Source organism: Coloeus monedula, assembly GCF_965178545.1.
Source record: "Coloeus monedula genome assembly, chromosome: 2".
In the NCBI taxonomy this organism is placed as follows: domain Eukaryota; kingdom Metazoa; phylum Chordata; class Aves; order Passeriformes; family Corvidae; genus Coloeus; species Coloeus monedula.
In genome coordinates this window covers 62,171,883-62,197,679 of record NC_138782.1, presented here as the reverse complement: position 1 = coordinate 62,197,679, position 25,797 = coordinate 62,171,883, and the positions used below count along the sequence as shown (strand labels likewise).

General features: G+C 44.1%; 1 protein-coding gene across 1 annotated transcript; it reads right to left on the bottom strand.

Annotated features, from left to right (window-relative positions):
• Window positions 1–20: 20 nt before the first annotated feature.
• SLC22A3 (solute carrier family 22 member 3) lies at window positions 21–25,393 on the bottom strand (the record flags this gene model as incomplete). The annotated part of the gene is made up of 11 exons (XM_082302578.1): window positions 21–78; window positions 810–909; window positions 2,089–2,201; window positions 2,445–2,553; window positions 4,958–5,172; window positions 5,310–5,407; window positions 10,020–10,137; window positions 11,125–11,290; window positions 13,741–13,895; window positions 15,863–15,966; window positions 24,980–25,393. The coding sequence occupies 11 exons, from the start codon at window positions 25,391–25,393 to the stop codon at window positions 21–23; spliced, it is 1,650 nt and encodes a 549-aa protein (XP_082158704.1).
• Between the last annotated feature and the right edge of the window lie 404 nt (window positions 25,394–25,797).

Sequence of the window (25,797 nt, the reverse complement as noted above, 5' to 3'; positions counted from 1 at the left end):
TCAGTGCTGTCCTTCAAAAATTAAATATAAGAGTTGGTGTCCCGGTGTTTCCGTTTCTTGCCACATTTTCCAAAATTACTGTTGAAACAGAAGGGGAGAGGGATGTAAGTGTGAAAAATCAGGAAAACACATAGTTCAAGTTGTAGTCCAAGCTGCAGTACTGATACATTCCTCCTTCTTTATTTTGTACATTGAATCAGGCAAAAGTTCTTAATAATATCCAAAGCCTCTCCTTGAAACTTTAATATATAGCACTAGATCCTCAAATTATTTAGCCAAGGTGTAAATATTCCCCTCATATCTGCAGGGCAGTGAAGAGTCTGGCTTGCTGTGTTCCAGGAGCAGGAAAGCTGTGCCTACAACTTTTCACCTATAAATCCATCTCATATGTGACCTTTAAATGACTTCATAAATTGTGGAATTGCATTTGTGATAAGGGACCGTTCTTCACAGGATGCTTTGACTGAGGTAATGGGCTGGTTTTCTCAAGCAGAAAGTTGCAGGCTATGCTTTGCAGCCCCTCTCTTGCACACTATTGCTTTCTGCTTCCAGAAATGCATAGGAAAACTTGTGTCCCTATGAGAAAAATACAGATTTTATCACCAGACTTTTTTCAACAGCCTTCCTTAGTGATACTGCGAAGTTCAGGTTTCTATTGAGGAAAATACCACCTACTCATAGCATCAGCCTAAGTAGGGAATTTACTTTGACACTGGAGAACGTCAATGCTTTATGGCAGTTGGTAAAGCTGGAGGACAACATCCTCAGGAAACCTCATCCAGCTATAAGTAAGAAAATACATCTGATACCTTGGAAGCTGCTCCACATCCTCCACTGTCTCTGGTAATGAGATTCCCTTTGTCTCTGGCAAAAGCAATACTAGGATCCCACAGACAGCTGCAAGAATACCTACAATGGATATTGAAGAAATACAAAAGCAATAAGAACATTGTTACTTTTTTATTTTCAGCATTTATCCAGTAAGAAAAGTTTATTCAGATTAAGTTTGAAGTGAGACATTTTAAGGGCATCAGCTATTTCTGATTAACTCTAATCAAATACCTCTATGTTACATTAATTTAGCCTATTACAAAATCACTTGAGGGCTAGGAGTTCATTTGCAGCCTGATCTCCCCAAAGGGAGATCTTAGAAGTCAAAAACCTGAGATAAGTGCACATGGGCAAATGTATTAAAACAGCACTGGAACCAGGGTGGTATTTCTCACAGAGAACAGATCTGCCTTTGCTCAAAGGGCTCTGTCATGCAGATGCATCTGTGTTTCCTGAAACCACTGAGATTTTCCTGAAATACTCTCTTCCTTTATCCATGGCCAAAGTAAATTATGTGATTCAGAATAAAAATTCCTCCTTGGGGAACAGCATTCAGATGCAAGCTGAATTACAAATGGATATTTTGGAATAATTTCCTTCATAGATATAATTCACATAATGTAGTAAGTCAAAAATAGAAGGGCTGGAGCAAAAAATCAAATGTTCCCTGACTGTTGCACAGTTCACTCTGATCTCCTCTGATTTCGTAGCTGTTTACTTAAGATAGAGGGAATTCATGTGTCCCTCAGAAGCAGCAGAATTTAATAATTAGATAATGTAAACACTGTACTTCTATCTATGTCTTTTCTTGAAATAATGGTAATCTTCTAAAAAGTCTTTTGTCTTTCCAATTTTGTTTTCACCTAAAGTTGTCATTGGCGCAATTTTTCCTTCTTATTCTATCCTTTTTATTTTGATTTTTTTCCGGTCACGTCTACCTCCTAGACGTCTCGTTTAGCCACACATTCCCATGCAATTACAGAACCTAGCTGTAAGCTTTCTCAGTCTTAAAGCACTTCACATAGTTTTTTTGCTCCTTCAGCGGAGTTACCTAAGCAGACCTGAGCTCTTCCACACTGTGCAGTGAAATCACTCACATTTCACCCATTTGCCATTCAGCCTCTTGCTCTAGGCCTGAAGGTAGAGAACCGCTGGTCTGAGGTGGAGATGAGGCCACACACTACTTTTACCCCAAAAGAAAAGCTCTGTTAGGAGAAGGATATTTAAACCAAAAGTACATTGTAAATCAAATCTTACTGAAAATAATTAGAGGTAGCTCCAACCAAATGGCTGCTAATCGAAAAAGCAGGAACGGGGCTATGATCCCACCTAGATCACACAGACTTGAACACAGGGAGACACCAAAGTTTCTGCAAAAGATAAAAATACCAGATATTAGAGAAGTGCTACCAAACAGAATAAACAGATGTTTAAGGAGTAGAATGTAGACTTAGCTCCAAAATTATCTCTTCAGTATATGCCATCCACATTAAGCAGTGGCTATTCAGCTGGAAAACTCTGGAGGAAACCAAGTTTAACTAAAGGACAGTGAACTAGGAAATGGGGAAAAGCAGATGGAAAAGTTGAACGATTCCTGGGAGCTTTTGACGTACCTCAGTGTCGTAGGGTACAATTCACTGTTCACTAGATAGACAACTTCAAAAGCTATTGTGATGCTCAGTCTTCCCAGTGTGGCAACTGTCGTTTTGAGCCATGGAATATCTGTTCATACAAAAAGAAACACTTCTGTGTGAAGTGTGCTCTGCCACACCAGCAGAGCATTTCTGAGAGCCCCAGGCCCTGTCAGCAGAAGTTATACCATAGGAACACTTTGCAAATCAGACTGAAAGGCCACTGTTGAAGGTATCAATCTATACTGGCATTTATTGCTCTCAAACATCAGGTAAGGCTGCTTTGGAGAGTTAGAAATCACTGGAGTTGATTGATTCAAGATGCTGGTGGGGCATAACAGCATGGGTGGGAGAATAACCTTCAGAAGCTTCCATGACCACGTCCGACTGTGCTCCACAAAGGAGTACTTATCTATACAGGCATGTTATGCTGTAAGAAACACTGTCAAAGCCTTCTGACCACAAGGAAGGTAGCTCTAAAGCTGCATAGAATCATGGAATCATTTAGGTTGGAAAAGACTTTTAAGACCATTGAGTCCAAGCGTTAACACAACCCTCCTACTCCACCACTAAACCACGTCCCTAAGTGCCACATCTACACATCTCTTAAAAGCTTCCAGGGAGGCTGCAGTAAAATAATTGTCCCTAGAGCAGTCCACCTACCCCTTGTAATTTTTCTAGCCACTGCACATTAGATACACTCCTAATTATGCTACTCCTGGTCATCCTCCCATCCCCTTTCAGCATGCCTGGCACGACTGGCATGGGCTGTACCTGACACTGCTCTGCTGGCTCTGCCCAGCTCTCCCAGCTCCACTCAAGCTCCAGTGAACAGCCACTTCCCTGAATACATCAGTGGGAAGCCCTTGTACATCAGCAGGGGTGCAGTGGTCACCCACACACGGCAAGGCAGAGCTGCCCCACTCATTGTGAGAAACCTCTCTCTGGAGAGCTGGTGCTCTCTGGAAGTGCATCACAAGGAATGTGATAAGCACTTTTGCCATGCCCTTGGGAGAGGACAGTCTCCTGCATGGTCTAACCATGGCTAGACAGAGAGGGAGGCAAGTGAAACAAGTCCGAACTTGGCACAAAGGGGAGCTCTGCCACCAGAGAGGGCTCTGGCAGTGATTGTGTTTTTTCAAACTTTCAGTAGGAAGAAAAAGAAAACAATTCAGTTTTCTCTGAACCAAAAAATGAGACACTTGGGTTTATTCCCTTCCAAAACAACCAAACAAACCCCCATCAAATTTCATCCCATGTTGCGAGACACTGTTTATGTCCTGAAAAGTTCTGTTTTCAAAAACATATAAGAAAAACAAAGGCTGGAAAGAGCAAAACAAATCCACATCATCTCCCTGGCACCCCTTTAGTCCATCAGACTCCCACGGTGATGGTGACGTCCATGTGAATCCTCCCTCTGCCAGGGGACTCGAACCATGTGAGCAACACAGTATGATGGAGATCACAGCTGAGAGCTACATTTTTTTCCATCTGTGTAAACAGACTTCTTCAAAGCAGGACTTGGACCTCAGGTGTCCAATCTGCAAGTATCTTAATCCCCAAGATGTCCGCTCCTCATCTAGGCAGGGTCCTCTCAGCACTTCACCACTACTGAAAGAAAGCTTTTGGCAGCCCCATGATATAACTTGAGGAACTAAAGCCTCTTAGGATGGCCGGGACTGTCCCTCACTTTGACAGGAATAGTTCTGGGGAGGAATAAGCCTTTCTCATGTCCACTGAGCTGCTGGTCCCCAGTTATGGTAAGGCAAAGCATAATCCTGTGGTTATACACAATTCAAAGCACTTCCAAATCCTTCCCTAGGGATTAAAAAGAAAAAACAAACAAAAACCAAAAACAACCAAAAGAACCCCTCCCAAAAAACATGGTAGGGAAAACAATTTAAAGAAAAGACAGAGTGCTGGGAAGCCTTTGTACAATATCAGACCTTTTAGTTGTCCTTGAAACCAGATAAGAATGGCTTAATCAAAAGCCTTATCTTTCTTCCAGCCTCTTAGCATTGTCCAAACCCCTGGGAAAGTGAGGGCAAGGCAACAATCTCTGTGTTGTCCCACAGCCCCTACATTGTGTTGAGGATTGCATTGTTTTATTTGTAAAGGAAAAGACTACCAAGATGACTCGCCTAAATGACTGATTTCTTACATCACTAAGTGTGTTCCATGTCAAAGAATGTATTTTCCATTATGTTTGTATACTCTTCCCTTGCATTTGTCTTTACAGAGAGTACAGGGCCTTTACAGACATTTTCTCTAAGACTACCCCCAGCTGCTGTTCATAACCCATCAAAGATATGATTATTCCATGTTGCAGTGCCATCTATATGCAAATAAGGTGTGTTGTTCCATGACTGGGTGCTGCTTGTATCACCAGATGCTTTTTCTTTTATGTGCAGTTTTGTGTGCCGCAGTATCTTTGCTCAGGGGGTGTCAGAGAGAAGCCATTGACCTGAAGAGCCTGACACAGGGAAGGGAATTACCTTCTGGCAAGAAGGCAGTAATGAGACATGCAATGCTTGCCACGATGTTGCTCATGGCGAAGGGCAGGCGCCGGCCAATGCGATCAATTGTCACTATGATTAGGAAAGCAGCGGGCAGCTCCACAGCTCCTGAGATGAAGAAGTCTAGGTAGAGGTTTCCTCCGATAATTCCCAGGCGCATGACAAGCCCTTGGTAGATCAGGGCACTTGTGAACCTAAACAGCAAAGGGAAAAAAGTGTTGAGAGGCAAACAGATGATTGCAAGAAGCTGGAGAGACCCTAAAAGTCACAAGGGAATCTTTCCTCAAAACCCACCACCCTGGTTACAAGTTGGACTGACATGGGCACTCACCAGGCGTACATCAAGATGAATGTGTTCCTCCTCATCTGGGGAGTCCTCACCAGGTCGAGAAAGGAGGGGTTACTGACCTCCTCGTTGCTAATAGTTATCTGAGGAGATAAGTGAGCAGTAGTCAGCTGTCAGGCAGCAGGCAGGCACTGGGGCAGAGTTCCCGTGTAAATACGGTGATCAGCAATATTCCAGTCCTGCAAGCAAAGGTGCTGATGAGCCAGTTTGCTGCTCATAGCACTCCAGAGCAGTGCACAGGTACCGGAACAGCTAATAACTGGACATGGCTGTGGGCTTTCCTTAATGATGATTGTGCAAAAATCGATTAAAAAATCCCCAGTCTTTACTTGAGAATGGAAAAATTATTTCCTCCTTGTTGACCTGGATTTTCTTGGAAAGTAATAAGCTGTCATTGTCACATCAGGGCCACTGGGCACAGAATTGCCTTCTGCAAAGAGCGGCAGAAAGGAGGAGACACGGCAAAGCAGTGGGCTGAGGGAAGCAGGGAGAGGGGGGCTGAGCAGCAAGAAATGGGCTTGGGAGTATCACTGGTGGCACAGCTGGGCAGCAAGAAGAGAAAGGGAGCGAGAGATCTGTGACAGTGCTTGGGTGCTACAAAATATTCAACTAATGAAATTCAGAGTGTTTTCAAACACACACGCACTGTGCTGAACATGGCTTTTACCCTGAAAGAAAAAAACCTGCTAAGTATGAATTAATTGTCCTCATACTGCCTACAAAGTATAATAAATCTGTTCTCAGCTGCCTCCAATACAATCACAAAGAGACACTCAATGAAATTACTGATTAGAAGGTTTAACACTAACAGAAAAGAGCAGCATTTCACACAGGCTGTGTTTACCCGTTGAAGTTCATTGCTATAGATATGACACAGCCAGAATACTAGCAGGGCCAAAAAGGGATTAGTTACATTGACTGAGGCTGTTTTTAACTCTGGCCAGCAGTTTTTAACCATGATGTCCAAGCCAGGTGGAAACCCTTTGTTCATATGATCGTTTGGCAAGTGAGGAAGACGCAAGGGAGATAAGGCAGAGGTGGTTTTAGGCAGGGATGGAACATGACTGCCCAAGAACTGGCAGCCACAGCTGGGATTGCTGTCAGCTCTCAAAGCAGCTGTGGGGAACATGGAATTAAACTTGCTGGGCCACTTTTAGAAGGATTTTAGGGAGCCTTGCTGCTTTAACTCTCCATTATTGGTCACTCCTGAGAGGAGGCCTAAGAGGGCAAAGAGAGGAGCAAACTCTTCTTTAGTACCACAGCACCTGCTGCTCACACAGGTGCAGGAGCCCAGGCCAGGGTAGACAGGGGTGAAGGGATGGAGAAACTCAAGGCAACACGAAGATCCATGATGAGAACAGAGGTAAAGCCAAAGGCATTGCCTGAGGGTCTCATCAGCTCAGCCAGGGCTGAGCCCAAAGCTTTCACTCTTTATTTGTTTTATTGTATCATAAGGTAGCACAACTGCTTTTTGATGAGATTTGGCTGGATGTATTTACACATGACTTTTTCATAACTGACTGACACAAAGCTTTGTAAGACAGAGAAACCCCACATTTGTTTGAACTTCCTTTCTACTCCGTCTCACTTTTCTTCTGTAACAAGAGCCAAAAGTTTTCTTCAAAGCACTGCCACTTGTGCTGCATGCCAGAGCCCTTAGTGAAGCAGCTGAGGTTGCTGGGTTTCTGCACTGCTCTTGGACTCTCTCATAACATGGTTATAAAGCTGCCATGTCTGTTGTTTATAAGAACAGGCCGCCAGCCATCAGTTGTGACTTTGTGCAAATATGGTTTTAGTTTTCCAGAGGACTAAAGATAAATTCAGCACAACTGCCACTTGTATTTTTATGTCTTAATAAAGTCAAAATAACCCGAAGCATGACTGAGCACTTTTTTACAGATGAAGAAAAAAAGCACTATGGAGAGTCAACTCTTTGCAGGGGAAGAAATCCTCTTTTTGTTCTTTGAAGTCAAGGAGAGCTTTGCTATTCACAGCGGTGCAGCCAGGAATTCAGCGACAGGGCACATGTTTCCAAAGATACACTACTGAAAACCCTGGATGAAGTTTCATAACTTCCCTCATATTTTCATGTTCCAGCAAAATTACATACCAGTTTTCCCACAATTATTTTTTATGTATATAGTTCTACACATGCTTAATTCTGCATAGGCCATGCATGTTTATACATATATCATGTATATAACATTTACGCATGTAAGTTAATGTATGTAAGAAATACATGTTTAGATATGGTCTATAGGGTAGGAAAAAATCTATATATAAAGGGACAGGTTTTGATCCACAATTCTCTTAAGACGCAGCTCCTACTCAGAGGGTTGCAGCTCATTCTGGTTTTGGACAGAGACCAAGAATTAGAAAATTAGTTTGAAAAAATCCTCTGTGCTAGGATAAATATGAGCAACTAGGAAAAAAAGAGTTTATAATTTACAATTAATGTAATGAGTTCTGTTTGGAGTTGACCTGTACCAGGGTCATAACTCACAGAGCAAAAGCAGCAAATGTTTATCCTTTTTCATAGAAAGGTCATCTGTGGTTTCTGCATGCCAAGAAAAACCCAAAGCTGCAACATCCAGAGCTATGCAAGGGACTTGGCCAATGACATTGATACAGACATACTGGAAAATCTGAGTCAAAGTGCACTGAGGGATAATGCCTCTCACTTCTCCCTGGGCCTCCACACCTGCAGCACTTAGCCTGAAATTCTGGAGTTGTTTCATGAAAGAGAAGTCTGATATCTGTTAATGTGAGAAATACCCTTGATCCATTACCCATGTGCTTCCTTGAGATGCTCTCTTTCCTCTGGGCACAGCACAAAGTAGGACAGAGATTCTACATTTAAAAGGTCTCAGGAACAGATCCAGCACAAATCTGGATGTGTGGAGGTTAATCTGTTGCAGCTGTGAGTGGCTTAAGGTCATGAACATGGATACTTTTGAAAAAAAAAATAAATACAACTTAAAAAGCAAGGAAAGACGCATCTTTCTGACATGATGCTTTGAAAATGCTGATGTTTAGACAGGAAGTGGGTGTAGGAATGCAGGGCTGAACGTGGAGGGGAAGCTGCAGCAGCACAAACTTCCTGCTACATGACTTGGGGCATGCTTGGCACTGCATAATACTGACCAGGATGTGGGAATCTCACAGGTGTATATGCCCCAGCAAAAGACAGTAATTCATAGAATCATGAACGGTTTGGGCTGGAAGGGGCATTAAAGATCATCTAGTTCCAGCTCCCTTGCCATGAGCAGGACACTGTCTACTGGACCAGGTTGCTCAAAGCCTTGTCCAGCCTGGCCTTGAACACTATCAGGGATGGGGCATCTACAGCTTCTCTGGGAAATCTGTTCCAGTGCCTCGTCACTCTCACAGTGAAGAATTACTTCTTAATATCTAATCCGAAACTGCCCTCTTTCAGTTTAAGCCCCTTGGTCTGTTACTTCATGCCCTTGACAAAAGTTGCTCTCCAGCTCCCTTGTAACTCCCCTTTAGGTACTGGAAGGCTGCTCTGAGGTCTCCCTGGAAACTTCACTTCTCTGGGCTGAACAACCCCACCTCTCTCAGCCTTTCCTCACAGGAGAGGTGTTCCAGCCCTCTGATCATCTTCATGACCCTCCTCTGGACTCACTCCAAAAGGTCTATGTCCTTTCATAATCTCATGAAGTTTAACAAGAGGTTTAACAAGGTGTTGCACCTGGGTCCAGGCAACCGCTGGTATCAACACAGGCTGGGGATGAACAGATGGAGAGCAGCCCTGCCAAGAAGGACTTGGGGTGCTGGTGGATGAGAGGCTGGACATGACCCAGTCATGTGCACTTGGATCCCAGAGAGCCAATTGTATCCTGGGCTGTCTCAAGAGCAGCTTGGCCACCAGGGTGAGGAAGGGGATTCTGTCCCTCTAGTCTGGTGAAACCCCACCTGGAGTGCTGCATCCAGCTCTGGGGTTCCCAGCACAGGAATCATAGAATAGTTTGGGTTGAAAGGAACTTTAATGATCATTCCAGCAAACCACATCTGTTGTCACAGAACCATAAGGCCAATACTGCAATAATCATGGTCTGAGAGCCAGACACTGCTACCAACACAGAACAAGCCAAATGCTGCAATGCCACAACCATGCTATTGGAAATGCATCAGTTCTGTCATGACCACTGGCCAAAGGTCTGTAACTCTAAAACATATCATCCTACCTGGTGAATAGTGATCTCAGAGAGAGCTTCCTCAGTTGTGAACTTTGCAGTGTACTTTCTATTGAGATGAAAGAAAATTGATACTTAAATTCTAATTTCATCTTCTCTTTGAGTTGTAAAAGGAAGTTCAAGAAAAGGAGCCAGGGAAGTGGATCCTGCTATCTCCACTTGCTCTGTCAGTTAAAAAGGAAACTGCCATGAAATACCATTGTCCCTCAGGTTAGTTTCTGATATTTTCCACATGTTTTTAAAGTAGAAGTTTTACAAAAGAAACACCTGTTTTGCAAACTTATTTTTTCAGCCCGTATATTTCCAGCCAGTCCACTTTTACCATCTTGCAATTAACAAAGTAGGTGTAGGACTTGCAATCTTGTTCTGGTGTGACCCTTCAAGAGTCTTGTCCGTGCCTTAAAGAGAATGCTTTTCTGAAGCTTCCAAAGTTTAAGAAAGCTTAGAATAAAACCCTAGCTCAAACACATGACTGTACCTCTGAGTAATGCGGTGAGAGAAATTTCCCATTGTGTTTGGCAATGTCGCGCATGATTTTTAATGCCTTCTCTCCCTTTTTGCGTGTCAGGAGCCAACGTGGAGATTCAGGAACCACCCTGTAAGAACACAAAAGTCATAAATAAGTCTTTTACCCTGTAACATCGTAAGTAATCCAAAGTCTTCTATCTTTTACCCTGTGTTAACACAAAACACACTGATTTTTCAGTCTTTGGGATACAGAAACACTTCTGAGGAGTGTTTTTCCAGTCAGTCAGTAAAATATTTGATCCTAGTGGGCAAGAAAGAGGAAAACAGACTACATCAATACTCTGCAAAGCTGAAAAACCAGAAATCTAACTGTCTGCACAATGGTTGTCAAAAGTATAACCAACAAGCTAAGAAGGTTCCCGTAGAATAGCAGCAATGAAAGCCAACACTAAACACGTAGAGTAACACATCCAGGCAGATCAGGAAGCTTCTGGCTGTATCACTGTAAGATAGACACACACAAATGTACACATCTTCTATAAACTGAACACAAAGCAATACCACTGATGGGTGTTTCAGTTTCTGCTAGCCTAGGATTAAGAGGCTTCACAATTTAGAATTTCAAGGCAGGCAACATTTAAGGAAGCAATGTTCAGGAAGAGGCTCTGTGGGTTAGTTTCTTCGGATCCATCCCATAGGATGGCTGCACTGAGACAGGTGTTTACCACGGCACAGTGCTCTGCTTTCTCACCAGCTGTCCTTCAGGGGACCTGAGTGCAAGGTCAGATTTGAACTGAGTAGATAATGAGAGGCAGAAGGGGGGGTCTCATGGCTGATGGGAAAAATAAACTTTGGTCAAATTAACCTTATAAACAGAGCAGGGTTCTGTGAAGGGCCAGCTGTGGCTGGTCAGAGAGACAAACTTTGGGTAGAAAAACTAATGTATGTCTGTGGTTCACTAAAAAGGAGTCGCAAATTACAAAGCCAACAATATGCAAGTATTTTTTTCTTAACCTACAACATCTTCCACTCTGGAGACTTGGGACCACAGCAGGAGTCTCAAAGTGCTCAAATAGCAATAGCAATAAAGACAAGAGCAATGACAGCAACATTACCAATAGTAGAGCAGGAAGAGGAAGTTGGGCAGTGAAATGGCCAGCTGGATCCCCTGCCAGGTGGGAATCAAGTATGCAATTCCAGGGAGAATTATAATTCCCAGGGTAAAGAATATCTGAATCACGATTCCAACAATCCGCTGATCAGAACCAACGATCTCTGTCACTGAGCAGAGACAAAGTGAAAATAAATAACACAGAAACAAACCCAATTCAAAAAAAAATTATTAGAGGTTGAATATAAGGAAGGCTATTCCGTATCAGGCCACAGGTCTGTCTAGCCCAGCATCTTGTCTTCAGCAGTGTAGGCGTGTCACTGAGGCTGTCCAGGGCAAACACTGGTGACACCTCCTCATCAACTCACGCACCCTCCTTCAGCCAGAGGGGTTTCTGGCTGCGTGTTTACTACTGATCCACATAGGGCCACAACACGGGTTTGAGATTGCATCATGATCATGCTTGGTGGGCAATTCTTAGCACTCTGCCTGGGGCAGTTTTGGCACATGCCCCAGACAAGAGGGTCCTTCAGGAGGAGGCTGCTCCCAGCAGGTAATATAGACAAGGCGCCTGTGGGGAAAAAGAATTAAACCACACCATGCTGGTTGCTCTGAGGGTAAGGTATGATCCAGTCTGGTTTATTTATTAGGACAATTATACCTTTTGCTATTGGGGGGGGGGGGGGTGTGTTTATAATTATTTGGTGGATTTTTTATTTTGTGAATGTGTCTAATAGCTGTGAAACCTATGCCCGTCTTTCAGGTAATATCCCATGGCCGTGACATCCACAATTGAGGTGAGCAACGCATGAAAAAGAGTCTCCTGTTTGTTCCAAAAGTGCCACCACTACAACACCTTCAGACTAAAAGCAGAGGGTTTTACCTTGGTTTGCAACACACAGAAAACACTTTCTTTTAAATTTATTTATTTGTTTGTTTGTTTTACTAAAGCAGGCACAATTTTACAAGTAACAATGGTTTGCTTTGTCTTGCAATGCAGAGAGATATGACACCATAAACATTTTTATTGACTATTCGTCACATTTGCATAGCTCAGGGGCAACTCTGTTGCCTAAAGGTAGCTGCTTAGCACTGCCCCCCAAAAGAGTTGGGTCATATGTAAAAGCAAAGGGAGGTTATTGGGGCAGCCTGAACAGATCAAGAGCTTTAGAGATGTATTAATAGCAACCACCCTCATGGTGCAAACCAACTTATGGTCTGTATATGTTTCTTAAGAGATGTTAGGTTGGCAAACACTCTGGGTGATCCCAGGATATACGAGTTAATCCCTGGAGGGATTTAGAAGGAAGCACCCTATCCAAGAGTTAGGCACCTTGCTTAGGTCTGCAGTAATACAGTGTACCTGAGGATCTCAGGATCTCCGAATCTTTCCCTAAAGTCAGGCAGCCTGATCTGAGCATAGAAAAACATTCCTTTCAAGCTTGGCCATTTTAAGGAAGCCATGGATCTGCCATAAAACATATTGCTGGTTAGAGCACTTGCCAAAGTTTCAAGAGAAGATCTCAGTTTAAAACTAAGCCATGTGCATGGAAGTGAGAGGAAAAGCAGCTTCTCGTCCTTTCACTGGATCTTGCACATGAGCTGCTCAGCAGTGTAACTTTGCCCAGAAAAACAAAGTTCTTCTGGGCTTTAGATGCTAATAGGGCTAGACTGGTATGTTTGCACGTACATCACCCCAGTGCTCCCAGGTCCCACTGTAAGTGTTTATGTCTGGCTAAAATTCCGCTCCCATTCATCTAAATTCCACTAGGAATTTTAAACAGTTGTCACAGGCCTCACAGACAACAGCAATGATACAAGTTTTTGCCCTATATCATGATGTTGTCACAATGTTTTGGTTTATAACAATAGATCACCAAATGGCTGGTTTTATTTTTAAGTAAATATGACATCCCATCTCCTGTAGGAGGCCTTCCTCGCCATCTGGCTTTTTCAAGCTTTATGACTGCCTTACTGAACCTGGCAGTCATTCAAGACACCACAACAATAACCTTTCTCTGTCAAAAGGAAGCTTTCTATGCAAGGAGCTTCACTGCTATAGACCATAGACTGATAAATTATAATGTACCAAAGATTCCGTATCCCTGCTGTTTTGGTGCTATTTATAACAAAGCTTCTCTTTCTTTTCCCTTTTCAGGAAAATAATAATCCTAATAAGGACCCTGGTGTCCAGCCTGACACTAAGCAAAGTCTCCCAGCTGAAGAATGAAAGCAGCCAGCCAAGCTGTCCTCCCAGTGAGGAGAAGCAAACTCCTCTGAGCATCTGTGGAAGATGTTCAGACTCTGCCAAAATAAACCATGTCCCTGTTTGTGTATCCGGTTTCTTTGGGGCCTGCTCTGTAGATTTTTATCATTCTGGTTATCTTCTATGTAATAACAAAACGTTTATATATGAATAATCCATTCCCTCATCTCTTAATCATTGGAGGACAAATGCATTAACCAGGATGGATTTGGGTAATTATTTTTCTGCTGACTCCAGGGCCAGTGCTTTGCTCCCAAGAAAAATATCATGACAAGCACATGTAGCAAGAGTCTTTGTCCTCCAGAAATGCCTCACTCTTCCTAACCAAGAAAAAAAGAAGGTAACAGCTCTCACCTAGCACGTAGCATGTCATCCAGGTTCCCTTGCCAAACATGCCTTGGAGAAAACGGAAGATCAAAAATACAGTAAAATTTGGTGAAAATGCCACTATGATACCACATATCCCAACCCCAAGGCAGGAGAGCAGGTAGATGAGGATTCTGCCATATCTGTTGAAAAAGGAAAAGAAAGTGGAAATCATGAAAAGACACAAAGATTTTTCTTTTTTCTCAACATTTCATTTTAGTGATAGATCTGAAAGTGCCTTTTTGAGACCAGCCTTTTTCCAAAAGGTAGCTCTCTGAAATTTTGTGGTATTGGCCCTTGGGATATGGAACTCTTTTCCCTGTAGTAGTTATCGCTGTCTTTACATCACTAATTTCAAAACTGGTGATGTCCTCACCAGCCCTCATTTTGTTTTAGAAAACTGTTTGTCTTTTTGTACCTAAACTATGGCCCATACGTTCCAGTTCAGGTGTTTGATCTGATCAGGTTTTTAATAAGGGCAATTTTTGTTGGGAATTTCTGTTTTCATAAATTAGTCTTCTAATAATAATTACAGCCAGTTCTGTGAAAATAATTTCTGCTTTACCTACTCGGTGTGATTTTCTAGGTTTGGTTTAGGTTTAGATCACTTCTTTTCAAAATATGCCTAATATAGTCAGGAATCTCACTCTCCTGCAAGAAACATAATTATGTGCCCAAGGTAAGCCATAATTAAAAAAAAAAAATCTTCCTGTAGTTTCATGGAATTGTGTCCTTGGAACAAAACTAGATCTTTTCTCGTTTTTGTTTTAAGAAGAAACGGTGAAAAATGATGCAGCTGTTTATATTACCATGAAGTATTTGCAACAGTATTTGTTTGTTCATTTTGTTCAAAGGGTTTCATGAAAAGAATTAATGCAGGACAAAACCCAGGAAATTTTCAACAAGATCCATTCTTTTGAGTGGTGTCAAGGAGACAAGAGTGAGATGATCTGGCTGCAGCATGTTCCCCCAGTGCTGTCAATGAACAACATTCACAGTTCTACAGTAGGCTACATTAGGCTTACTACACACATACTCCTAGATGTATTATTTTATTTTAATAATTGGCTGTAATATCTCTGCTTTTTCACAGTTTTGAGGTGCTAGTGTCACAATTGCCCAGCCAGACACTGAACAGAGATACTTTAAGTTACTCAATGCTGTGGCCGCTTTTTTGCCTTGCTTTTTCCCTTATTACTATATCCTTTGGAAAGATGAGGTTCTCCTTGAAACTACTTTTGTTTGGTAGTTCAAAATTTTCCATTTGAGATGAAGATAAGCCTGTAAGTATTTCTACCTATGAAGAAGTTGTACTATAAGTTATTATTATTACTAGAGATACAAAAGAAAATATGAACCAGGCAGAAAATAATTTACAAACTGAAGAAAAATGTTCTGTCACTGAAATCATCAGTGGTGCACTCACCCAATGCACAGGTTGACTACTGTTAAGTAGCAGCACAAAGCACAAACTAGGCTCCCTTCTTTACATTCAGAGCAAGGTAGAGCTCATGGGAGCTCTACCTCTGGCACAGGTTAGGTACTCAAGCCTGAATGTCACCCACACTTTTTCAGAATCACAGAATAGGTAAGGTTGAGAGGGACTTGTCCTTGGTTTCATCCAGCTCTCACAGAGAGCCTGGCAAGAGCTGTGACCTCAGAGGTAAGTATATGAGCACAGCCTGTGAATGGAGAGAGTTACCCACTGAACCCCTTCCTTCTTTCCTCAAGTAGCTGCTTTCTTCATCAATGGTGCCTATTAATGGTGCCATCCTTCAACTAAACATCAGTCCAGAAAATTGCTCTGAATTCTTCCTTTTTATTTCTGCCGTTCCTGGGTCCAGATGTGCACAGGAAACACCAAAAACCACAAGAAAAGCTCATTTCATGGAATTCTGAGGTCCAAACAGGACCAGTAAGTACAATCACATAAAGTTTCCAGCCTAAATCAGAGCAAAAATTACACTGGCTGGATTTTGTTAGCACCGTTTGGGGATGTTTATCCAAAGGGAATTAAACCTGCAAAATATTGACACATGCCTATTTCAGGTGATACTGGAAGTGATTTCACCTCCCAGCAAACCAAAGGACAGCAGAACTCATACTGTACCTGTCTGCAGCATAGCCCAGGATGAATGCACCAGCCAGGAACCCCAGATTGAGGATGGCCTGTGAGAGATCCAGCATCCAGGCATTGGCGCACACAAGATCATACTGTGGGAACAAGGGAGAGACATAAACACCCAGGTGGGTCATTTGTCACCCTCAGGGCAAAACATTACAGAACTGCATAGGTCCACATGGGAAGCTGAAAAGGAAGAGGAAGTTCAAATACTCTTGCTCAATAACAAGCACCAGCAGGCCCATAGCAAGCACTCTTCAAATGGCCATGAACAGGGAGAGCTCCTCCTTGCCAAAAGGATGCTGCCTTTCATACATCAGTTGTCCAGATTTGGACAGCAAATCACTCTTCTGCAAACAACGCTGTTAAATACATTGCCAAGGCAAAGTCCTGACTTTGTTTAGTGCAGAGTAAGGGTCCACAGCTATTGCTGGTGAAAACAGCACCTTACAGAAATGGTTTAGTTATTCTTCTTTGTGCCTTCTAGATGAAAGCAAAAACATGTAGTCCCTGAGGAAACTGAAAACAGATCTCAGGTCAATTTCAGACACATTGAACAAGTGTTTTCTTGGTGTAGCTTTCCCAGACTTTTTTATTCCTTATACTGCAGCATCCATAGCTCCCTAGCATACTAACAAGGATGGGGATGGGGATGAATGGAGGCAAAAGGAAGAGGGAAGTGGTTGAGAGGAAGGGAGGGACTAGGAACTAAAAATAAACTTAACATAGACAGCATGGCATGGGAAATTACTTTAGAGGTTCCTGGAGAATAAAGAAATATTAAGCACTGCAGACTATATGGGATTTGGGAGGTTTCAGTCCATACCTGGGGTAATCATTGGAACAATGAGGTCTCAGGACCAAAGGAAGCCACAGACAAGAGCAGCTGCCACCATTTACCTAGACACACCCTTTTGCTTTCAGATGTGAGCTATAAGATATTTTTTCATTGTCAACAAGGTGCTGGTTGCCGAAGCACACACAGTGTGCCATATTTGTGCTCACCAGCACATGAAACCACCAATGTTCAAGCACTCTTCTCAGAGGGAATGGCCACAGGGTGGGCTAGAGAGATAGCAGCCTCTTCTGCCATTCACAGTTCTCCAGACCCTGAAGTTTAGTGTCATGTGCCTGAGCTCCATCTCAGCCCATTTGCATGCTGTAATGCCCAGAGTATTATCTGGGCCTGAGGTCTCAGAAGTGCCTACACAGGACATACAAGGGGCACCTCATAGGTCTCTAACCTGATAGATATCCCACCTCCACTGACTTGAAGCAAAGCCATGGTTTTGATGGCAACCCAGGCAATCCAGGGAGCCTAACTGGCCACCTTTCAGCCACCTCAAGCTATGAGCACTGGCTTCCACTTCTGCAAATCTTGAGCAAGAGCTGCAGAAACCTCTAAGAAGAATAAAAGCTCTCAGCTGTCATACTCAAGGGCAATAGAAATGCTTTCCTAAAATAGCCTGAACATGGAGCAGCACTTTCAGATTTCAAATGCCGCTTAACCTCTTGCTTTTTGAAGCTATGAAAACCCTGGCAAATAGTATCAAAGATGTATCTTTGAAAAACAGTGGGGATTTGTGAGAACGACCACTAAAAGAAGACTTAAAACACAATGCAATTCCCTGTGCTGATGCCAGAGGCTGGGACTCTCCTTGACCCCTTTTCAAAAACTGTATTTATTTTTAAATTATTTGATCTCTCTTTACTGTAAACAGGCAAGGAATAAACTATCATGAAAGAAAGCAGGAGAACAAATGCATGCCAGAAAGGAAGGGGAAAGTATCTTTAACGGAGAGGATTCTTTCATCTGTACAGCAATTTCCTATGATTTATGCAGCAGCTGAAACTACCTCTACACTAACAATATCATCAAATATTGTATATATTCTGGGAAATAGGAACATACAGAAAACTTCTAAAGGAGCTGTGGGCTCTTCCTGAAGATTAGTGACAATACACTAACTGTTCTCCTAAGTTAGTCCTGCACTTTGCCATTTTCTAAGTATTTAAATAAATTCTGGTACAGATAAGCACTTCTGTTTGCTTGACAGTAACACCTAGCATTGAAGTCATCACCCCGCTAATGTCTTGTTTTTCATTTGCAAACATAACCTTTAGAGGGGAATGTAACCTTTAAAAGAGAATTGAACGTCCCGCAGAGATCTTTTCTTTATCCAAGCTGCCTGTCAGACCCACTTCACTGCTTCAGCTGTGACCTGGCTTGGTTGTGCCTGAAAGTTATCCCTATATGCTTCCCTTGGACAAAAATCATCGGCAACAGTTTACCCACGTTTTCAGACTGCCTCCAGTTAGTCCTTAGTCCTCCTGTATGACACCCCTACCAAACACTTCCCATGTTCCTTGCTAGCAGCCTCCACAAAAGGTAGTGGCATGGTGCCTCCTGTCTGTTCATATGCCCATCCATGCAGGGGCTGGTGTTTACACTTCAAAAATGCTAAAGCATTTATTGCAGTGCCATGCGGCCGGAGGGAGAAGGATACAAAACAGCAAAGTAAAGCCTGTTAGAACGCAGCGAGCTGGCTCCTCACTGTAATCACCAAGCAGGTGATCTAGCTCAGCTGGCCAGCTCCAGCTAAGGGCACATCCCCTTCCTGGCATTGCTGTGCTCTCAGCCAAGCCTTTTACTGCTCTAGTGCAGGCACCCAGCACAGCCCTACAACTGACCTCTGTATTCAGTCCTGCCCTCACCTGCAGGATTTCTATCTACTGTAGGACACAAACCACTGTGCACCTGAACACCGACCCTTTCCATTTAGGGAGCTGACTGAAAAACTGCCCAAAGTGGTAAACAATCCACTTCCTCACTCCTTTTCTCTTAGCCTTGACGATGAGCTGCCATTGTAAGCAGAAATGAGGTGCTGCCATCACAGACAGGCAGCAGGAACCAGCTCCTTCCGGAATTCCTCTACAGTGTCCTTAACAGATGGGAAAAACAGTTCTGTCCTCCCTGCCAGCCTTGCAGTCCATGCAGCCATCCACTGCTGGTTGGAAATACATCCCTGTCATGAATATCTGCATATCTGCTGAGGCTTGGACACCACCGAGATGCTCAGATTTACAGAAGCAGTGGCATGACTGGAAGGAACAGCACTGGTGTGCTTCACTGATCTATAAAGGAGCAGCAAACCACCTGAGTGAGATTTCTCTAGGAGAAGGACGAGGCTTTGCACTGGCTCCCTGTAGCTCATTAGTGGTGTAATCAGCATAAGAAGGAGTGGCAACTGGATGAGCTTGTACATGACTAATGACTGGGAAATAAGGGGCTGTGGCAACTTCTCCTTTCTTTGTAGTTTTGAAACGAGGCAAACATTTTCCATTTAAGTTTGACCTACAGACTAAGCACAAACTTGTAATTCCTGGTACTTCAGAGACCTTTATTCACTTGAGCACACATACCCCTGTAGAAATATATTGTTTTAAATCACAACATGCCATTAAAAGCTCCTCAAAATGTAGCAGCCTCGGGTAGGAGTTTTGAAGAGCTTTACTGCCTGTTACAATTAAATTACAAAACAATGGATTAAACTCTATGATCAATAAACTTTTACAGTGATTCCCCAGCCCATTTGCAGCAGCATGTCCAGAGCCCAGACACATGTTTTAAATGGTATTCATACAAGTGACCAAAAAGTGTTTGGTTTACCCTTTCACTCCCAGTGACAAATGGTTCAGTGAAATATTCATAGTTTAAGGAAACACGGGGAGATGCTGACTGTTGCTGCATGTTCCTTATTTGTTTCTGGGCAGCGCTTCTCCCGTCCACTGGCCTTTCAAACTACTAGCTTTCCCACATCCTTATTGCAACAAACCCCTCTGCAAGGGAGTGCAATGGAAAGGGAGAAATTACCTTCTTTTTCTGTTAAAGCTTCTCTCAGAGTGCTAAGGGATGAAGCAACTGTCCTTCTCCGTATCTCGTTTCAAGCTGAGCACTTAACAGGACAAGAGGAGTCAGTCACTACCCTGCTGCCAGGGCACTGGGACTCAGAGCCTGAGGGACCGGTTAGCTTTGAAAGCTTTTTAAGTTTCTCTGCTGTGCATGACTGAAGGCCCATGACCTTTGTGTCCCTGACACTTGGATCACCTCATTCACTGAGTATCCTAGGACAAATGACCTGTTCTGTCCTCCTCCTTTTTCTCTGTCTCTTCAGGGCCAAAAAAAGAGGGAGGTGGAGAAACTCTTCATCTCCTAACGGAGGAAAAGCAGCAGCTGTCCGCAAAATAATAAGAAAAAAATTAAACCCCCAGCTAGTACCAGTGGGCTTGATGGCAATGGAAGAAACACCACCCCACTGGCTTAACCCCTGCAAGCAACTGCTCCAGCCCCTCCCATACAGACAAATCTTAGTCAGAGCTTCATGAGAAATTCAGCAGTTGCTGCTCCCTCTGCTCTCTGTGCCCTTTTCCCTTTTCCCTCCCCTAATTAATATTAATCCCATCATGACAGTGAAAATAAGTCAGGATATACTGCCATGCCAATAACAGCAGTCACACTAGATCAACAATTTGAGGATAAATTGAGTTGTTTATTCCCTTGGAGGAGGATCGCAGAAGGACCAGCTGTGCTTTCTCCATCCTGAGTTTGACTGACATGTTATCTCCTTCTCTGAGGGACTGTAAAAACCATGAGACAAACAATATTTGTTGCCTTACAGGTTTCTCTGCAAATGTTGGCTGGTATTTTCTGAGGTGGCTGGCAAGCCGAGAAGTAAGAAGATTGATTCCCAGCAGGTGCAATAGGCTATGTTCAGATGATCATTTGTCCTCCTCAGACCTCACACTTCAGCAACAAATTATTGTTAGGTCTCAAAATGACATCATCTACAGCATGAAGACTTGCTGCAGACAGGACATATTGCGAACTGTCCCTTCTGCTCAACTCCTGCCAACAAAGGCTGAAATAAATGCTGTCTAAAATAGGCCCAGCTGTGCTGTAGCTGCTGATGACCACACAGACCTCCCTCTTCCTTTCCTCCAGTGTCTCAGGCCATTTCATCGCAGTTGCAATTGTAACTCATGCCCATGCCTCAAGGAGTCATCAATGCCAAAAATGTCTGAAGAAAATAGCTCTCCCTTTGCACACTATTTCCAGCCACCCTGTCACAAAGTACTAGATTTGTCTCCTCAGGGTTAAAAGTACACAGTGCTAAAGCCTGGCAGTATTAAAGATCAGTGATCCCAACTTCAGCACAGTTTCCTGGAGAAGTTAGGTTTATTGACTTTGGTATGTCCTGGGTACATGGGTCCTTCACAAGGCTCACCCAGCAGGTCTTGGCAGGCAAAACACTTTTTGTTTCAAGTGCTACAGAGCTCAGGGGGTGACCTGGGCTCCCCTCCAGACCCTTGGGCCAGAGCATGAGTTTGTGGCCCCCAGTCCACTGCAGCCTCCCAGCACACCTGTTGTTTCTCCATCTCCATCCACTGCACAGAAACACAGCCCTTCCCTTCCCTCCTCCCTCTAAAAGAGCTGCTGCTGTCAGCAGCCCTCCCTCCTGAGCAGTGCCAGCCACCTGCTGGGACCAGCATCATTTCAGGTGGCACCAGGTGGCATGAGCCTGGAATCTATTTACCTTGATAATTTACCCTGTCAGCTTCCCTCTCCAAGAAAAATCTGAGAAGCCACTGCATTTCTATCCTGCTGCTGATGCAGTTTCACAGGGAGATGGGCAAGACATGCTCAACTAAAACAGACCAGATTGCACTGGGCCAAGGTCCTCTGCATAGATCCACCACCTCAGTGCAGCTGTGTCTCAAAATGGTATCTCGAAACATTTATGTCAACCCAGGTCTGCTTTGCTCAACTCCAACACAGTGCAGATCTCTGTGTGCAGCACCAGTGACAACTTTCTCGAATCTGTGTTGCCTTCACAGAAAGGCCTGACCTAAAGCCTGACCTAAAGCAATGGAACAGACACCCTTGGCCATGTCACTGCAGAAGTAGGGACCTATTGTCAGAGCCCATTGGACACCAAAGGAAGATTTTAAGAGGGAATCTTTAGCAATACTGTGTTGCCCATCACTAGAACAAGGTCACTGGCTTTGCCATGTGTTGGTCCTGTGATGACTTTTTAATACAATTTGCTCTTCTCTTCAAATGCTGAAGGAGGAAAGTCCTGTACATTCTCCCAGAACCTCACTGTACCCCCACACTGAGACTCAGGAGTCCTGCAGTAGCAGGTGGTACAGCAGATACCCCAAGTACTATATACAGAGAAGTATGTACTTTTTATCAATCCACACTCCCCTTTTTTCCTTTGCTTCCTTCTGCTGATGCTATTGTGAACACCTTTGCATAAGACAACTATCTAAGATGAGAGAATGGCCAGTGAGTAACATGAGCAGTGAAGTCAGGCACCACAATGCCATTCGTTTCACAACTTCTCATAAATCAGTCCATCCAGCCACATGATTATCATCTGAAGGGTACTCAGAACTTATTGCAACAGCCTGTGGTTTGGCTGCCAGACCTGTGGTGTTATGTGACATCTTTTCTCAGAGAAGGCTTTATATGCCTGCTTTTGTCCTCTGAATCCCCTGTCACACTGCAAATTCATACTGGACCTGTGCTTGCCATAAGCCTGGAAAGACTTGAGCACACTGACTTTTCCCCCCATCCTCTCTCTTTCTCCCTGGATGTATATCCTGAGACTGTTTTGTAACTCGTCCTTTTAACTTTGTCTCCCTAGTCCCTTCCACTGTTGATTGAACAAGACATGCCATAAATCTTTAGTTGAAAGAAACATCTCTGCACACATGGGCAAAATGAAGCACTTACAAGTAGATGGATAAGAAAACAAGTCTTTGGTGAGCTAATTAAACAGAGCCTAAATTGAGTCATGGCTTGTTAGAGACTCAGCTGGGCAAAAAAGAGGTTAAATTAAATCTGAGAATTAAATTGTCTTTGCTGGATATCTAACTCATTAATAAGATATGAAGCCCCTTTTAGTAGCTGATCTCAGAGCAATTGAGTCAGGACATGCATGCCACAAGCTTCCTTTTTAGATGAAGAAATCAAGCCTCGTGGGATATGATTTATCCAGAAAATGTTGCAAAACTGGGAAGAGGTTCCAAGTGGCACAGGTCACAGCCCAGCAGCCTTCATCCAAGGTGGACCTGGCCAGCAAAAGTACCTCTAGGAGTCACAGTGACACCAATGGTGGGACCTGCTGCCCTGGCACAGGGGAGAGAGAGTCCCAGCCTGTCATTCCTTGCAGACTGTTACTCCATGGTTTTCCCAATATGCACCTTTGGGAGCACAGGTGGGGAGTGCTTTCCCCAAGCATCCCTTCATCCCTTCTCCCTTCCCTGGCCCTGAAGGGTCTCCCCAGCAGAGAAGAAGAAGAAGGTGAAGATGGATGAGGTATTTGCCCGAGAACATTGAACATTTCTCTCCCATTTATTGCTGCAAGACAAATACTGGTTTCCTTTTCCCATAGCTGTACCCATCACTGCTGGGAAATCACAGTGGGTCTGTTGATACACAAAGCGCTGCCATAAACAGACTCTGAGCACGATCTTACAGACACAACCTACATGCTTTCACCTATAGCAAGGCTGAACAGGAAAAAAAGGGACAGCAACAGAAAAGGAATCTATATTTTTAATTTTAAGGTCTAATTCCTCGCAGTGCCCCAGCAGAGGTGCCTTGGAGGCGGCAGTATAAACTTCCCACCACGTCCATGTCCCATGGATTGTTCCACAGCCAGGCTGCAGCTCCCAGGCACCATCTGGCCTCCTGCCCACCCAGCCCTACCTTCCACTGCCAACGTGGGCAGAGATATATCATTATTAGGGACCAAAGTTTGACACCAGCTCCCTGCGTGTCATTTGCAGCCCTCTGAGCAGCCTTGACTTCACCGATCATACACAAAGGCAATTCTGAACCTTTGCTCGAGGGCCAGTCAGGTGCTCTGATTTCTCTTCTCCTGAGCATAGACCCTGGCTAAAGCTGCTCAGGTTGCATGCGGTACTCAGGGAATGGACAGCCTGAAGCCTGCAAGTGGATACAGAAGTTCCAGCTGGATGGGAGAAGGATGGTGAATTGAAAGGATGGGATAGGCATCTCTTTTCAGTGTTTGCTCAGGGCTTTGCCTGCTGTGCCCTGCTCTGTGTTTTGGAGGACACAGCTCCGGTGCAAGCACCCAATTAAAAGCACAGTGGGAGGCTCCTGAGGCAGAGAGGAACCAGAGCCCTCAGCTGTGCTGACACATTTTGCAGTGCACCTTGATGATTTCTGAGCCGATCCCTCTAAGCACACTTTGTATTTTTCATCACTGCGTGGGTGACAATTGCTGTCAGAATGACCCTAACATACACACTCCTAGAGTGCAGACTGTATTTTGGAGCCAAATCACAGCACATCCATGGCACAATTACAGATTACACAGAGGATCTCCTAGGAAAGAATCTCCAATGGCCTTTTGCAGCCTCATTAAAAAAATCACTGCACTTGCCAGTGCTTACCACTAGTGACAATAGCCTGCTGTTCTCTGACACTGATATTGAGGAAAAGCTGAATGTTAGCTTTGGGCAGAAATGTGCGTTTGGTTTTTTTTTTTCTTAAGTAAGCACAATCACTTCTGCTGACTCCTGCCGGATCTCAGATAGGCAGTCTGCCACCTGTTGTTTTTTATTACCTGCAAACTTAAATATTCAATACTGGAAATACAGAGAAGAGATAATCTACATCGATCCAGGTCATAGAGTACCCTTGGAGTTTACACCACCAAAGCTGCTGGCCCAAAACTGAGCAGCAGAAGCCTCAGATGCAAGGACTTAACTTTTTGGTTTAATCTGACATTCCTCTACAGACAGAGCAATATCTCTTCAGGATATTTGGCTTTGCTTGGGCACTTGGCTTTGAATAGCCACCTTTCATATCAGCTCACCTTTCCCTAAAAGCTTGATGCCAGCACTTGATCATACTCATTGTCCCAATTTGCTCGTGACTCAAAATGAAATAAATCTGGGAAGGAAAACCAGCCAGCAAAGCGATGACCCTTGCATTGGCAATCCCATTTTACTGCTGCAATCCCACACCAGGATAGACACCACCGATTAGAAGATGGGTGTTTTCCTTACCTCGCTGACAACAGATGAATGGGGCTGTTCATAGACCCAGTTATCGTGGCAAGTGGCGAGTGGCAGGTTGCCCGTGCTGTGATTGCCATAGCGGGCAAGCGGGCTGGTGCAGCTGACAGAGGTGTCCCAAGTGACATCCAGCCTCTCGCACTCCCCACTGGCGGACCTGTTCCCCAGGTGCAGGGGCAGTACCGTGAAGTTTCGTTCCTCTTCCAGTGTCCAGCCACATCGTTCACTTAACTCAGCTGCCCCAGGGATCCTACACCAGAAGTTGTCTGGTGCCTGCCCAAGGAAAACTACGCTGGCGAACAGGGAAGAAAAAGTTATGCCTGTCTGGCTAAGGAGGAAAAAGACCCTCTTTTGAAATCTTCCAAATTCCCCGGCCTCCTTCAAAACCTCATCAAAAGATGGCATTATGTGAGGTGGTCTGTCCACTTGCAGCAGCCCGAGAGATGGCAGAGTTTTCTTTCAGACTTCGCATCGGCTGCTGACACTTCCTACAAACGTGACGGTCTCGCCTCCCCTCGCTCCTCTCTTCTCATGAGCACACACAGACACACAGACAGACAGACAGGCAGGCACGGAGACACCAGGATGCTGCCGGTGGCATGAGCGGAGGCGGAGCGGGACTCGGCGGCAGGCGGACATGCAGGCGCACACCCAGCACACACCCAGGCACACACGAGGAGACTCAGGGCACGACAAGTGGCACTGGGCTTACACACAGACGGGGAGGAGTGCGAGCTGAAGCCAACAAACAGATTGTAGGAGAGGAGGGGCGTGCATTTCCTATTCATTCCGAATGTTAAACAGCTTAT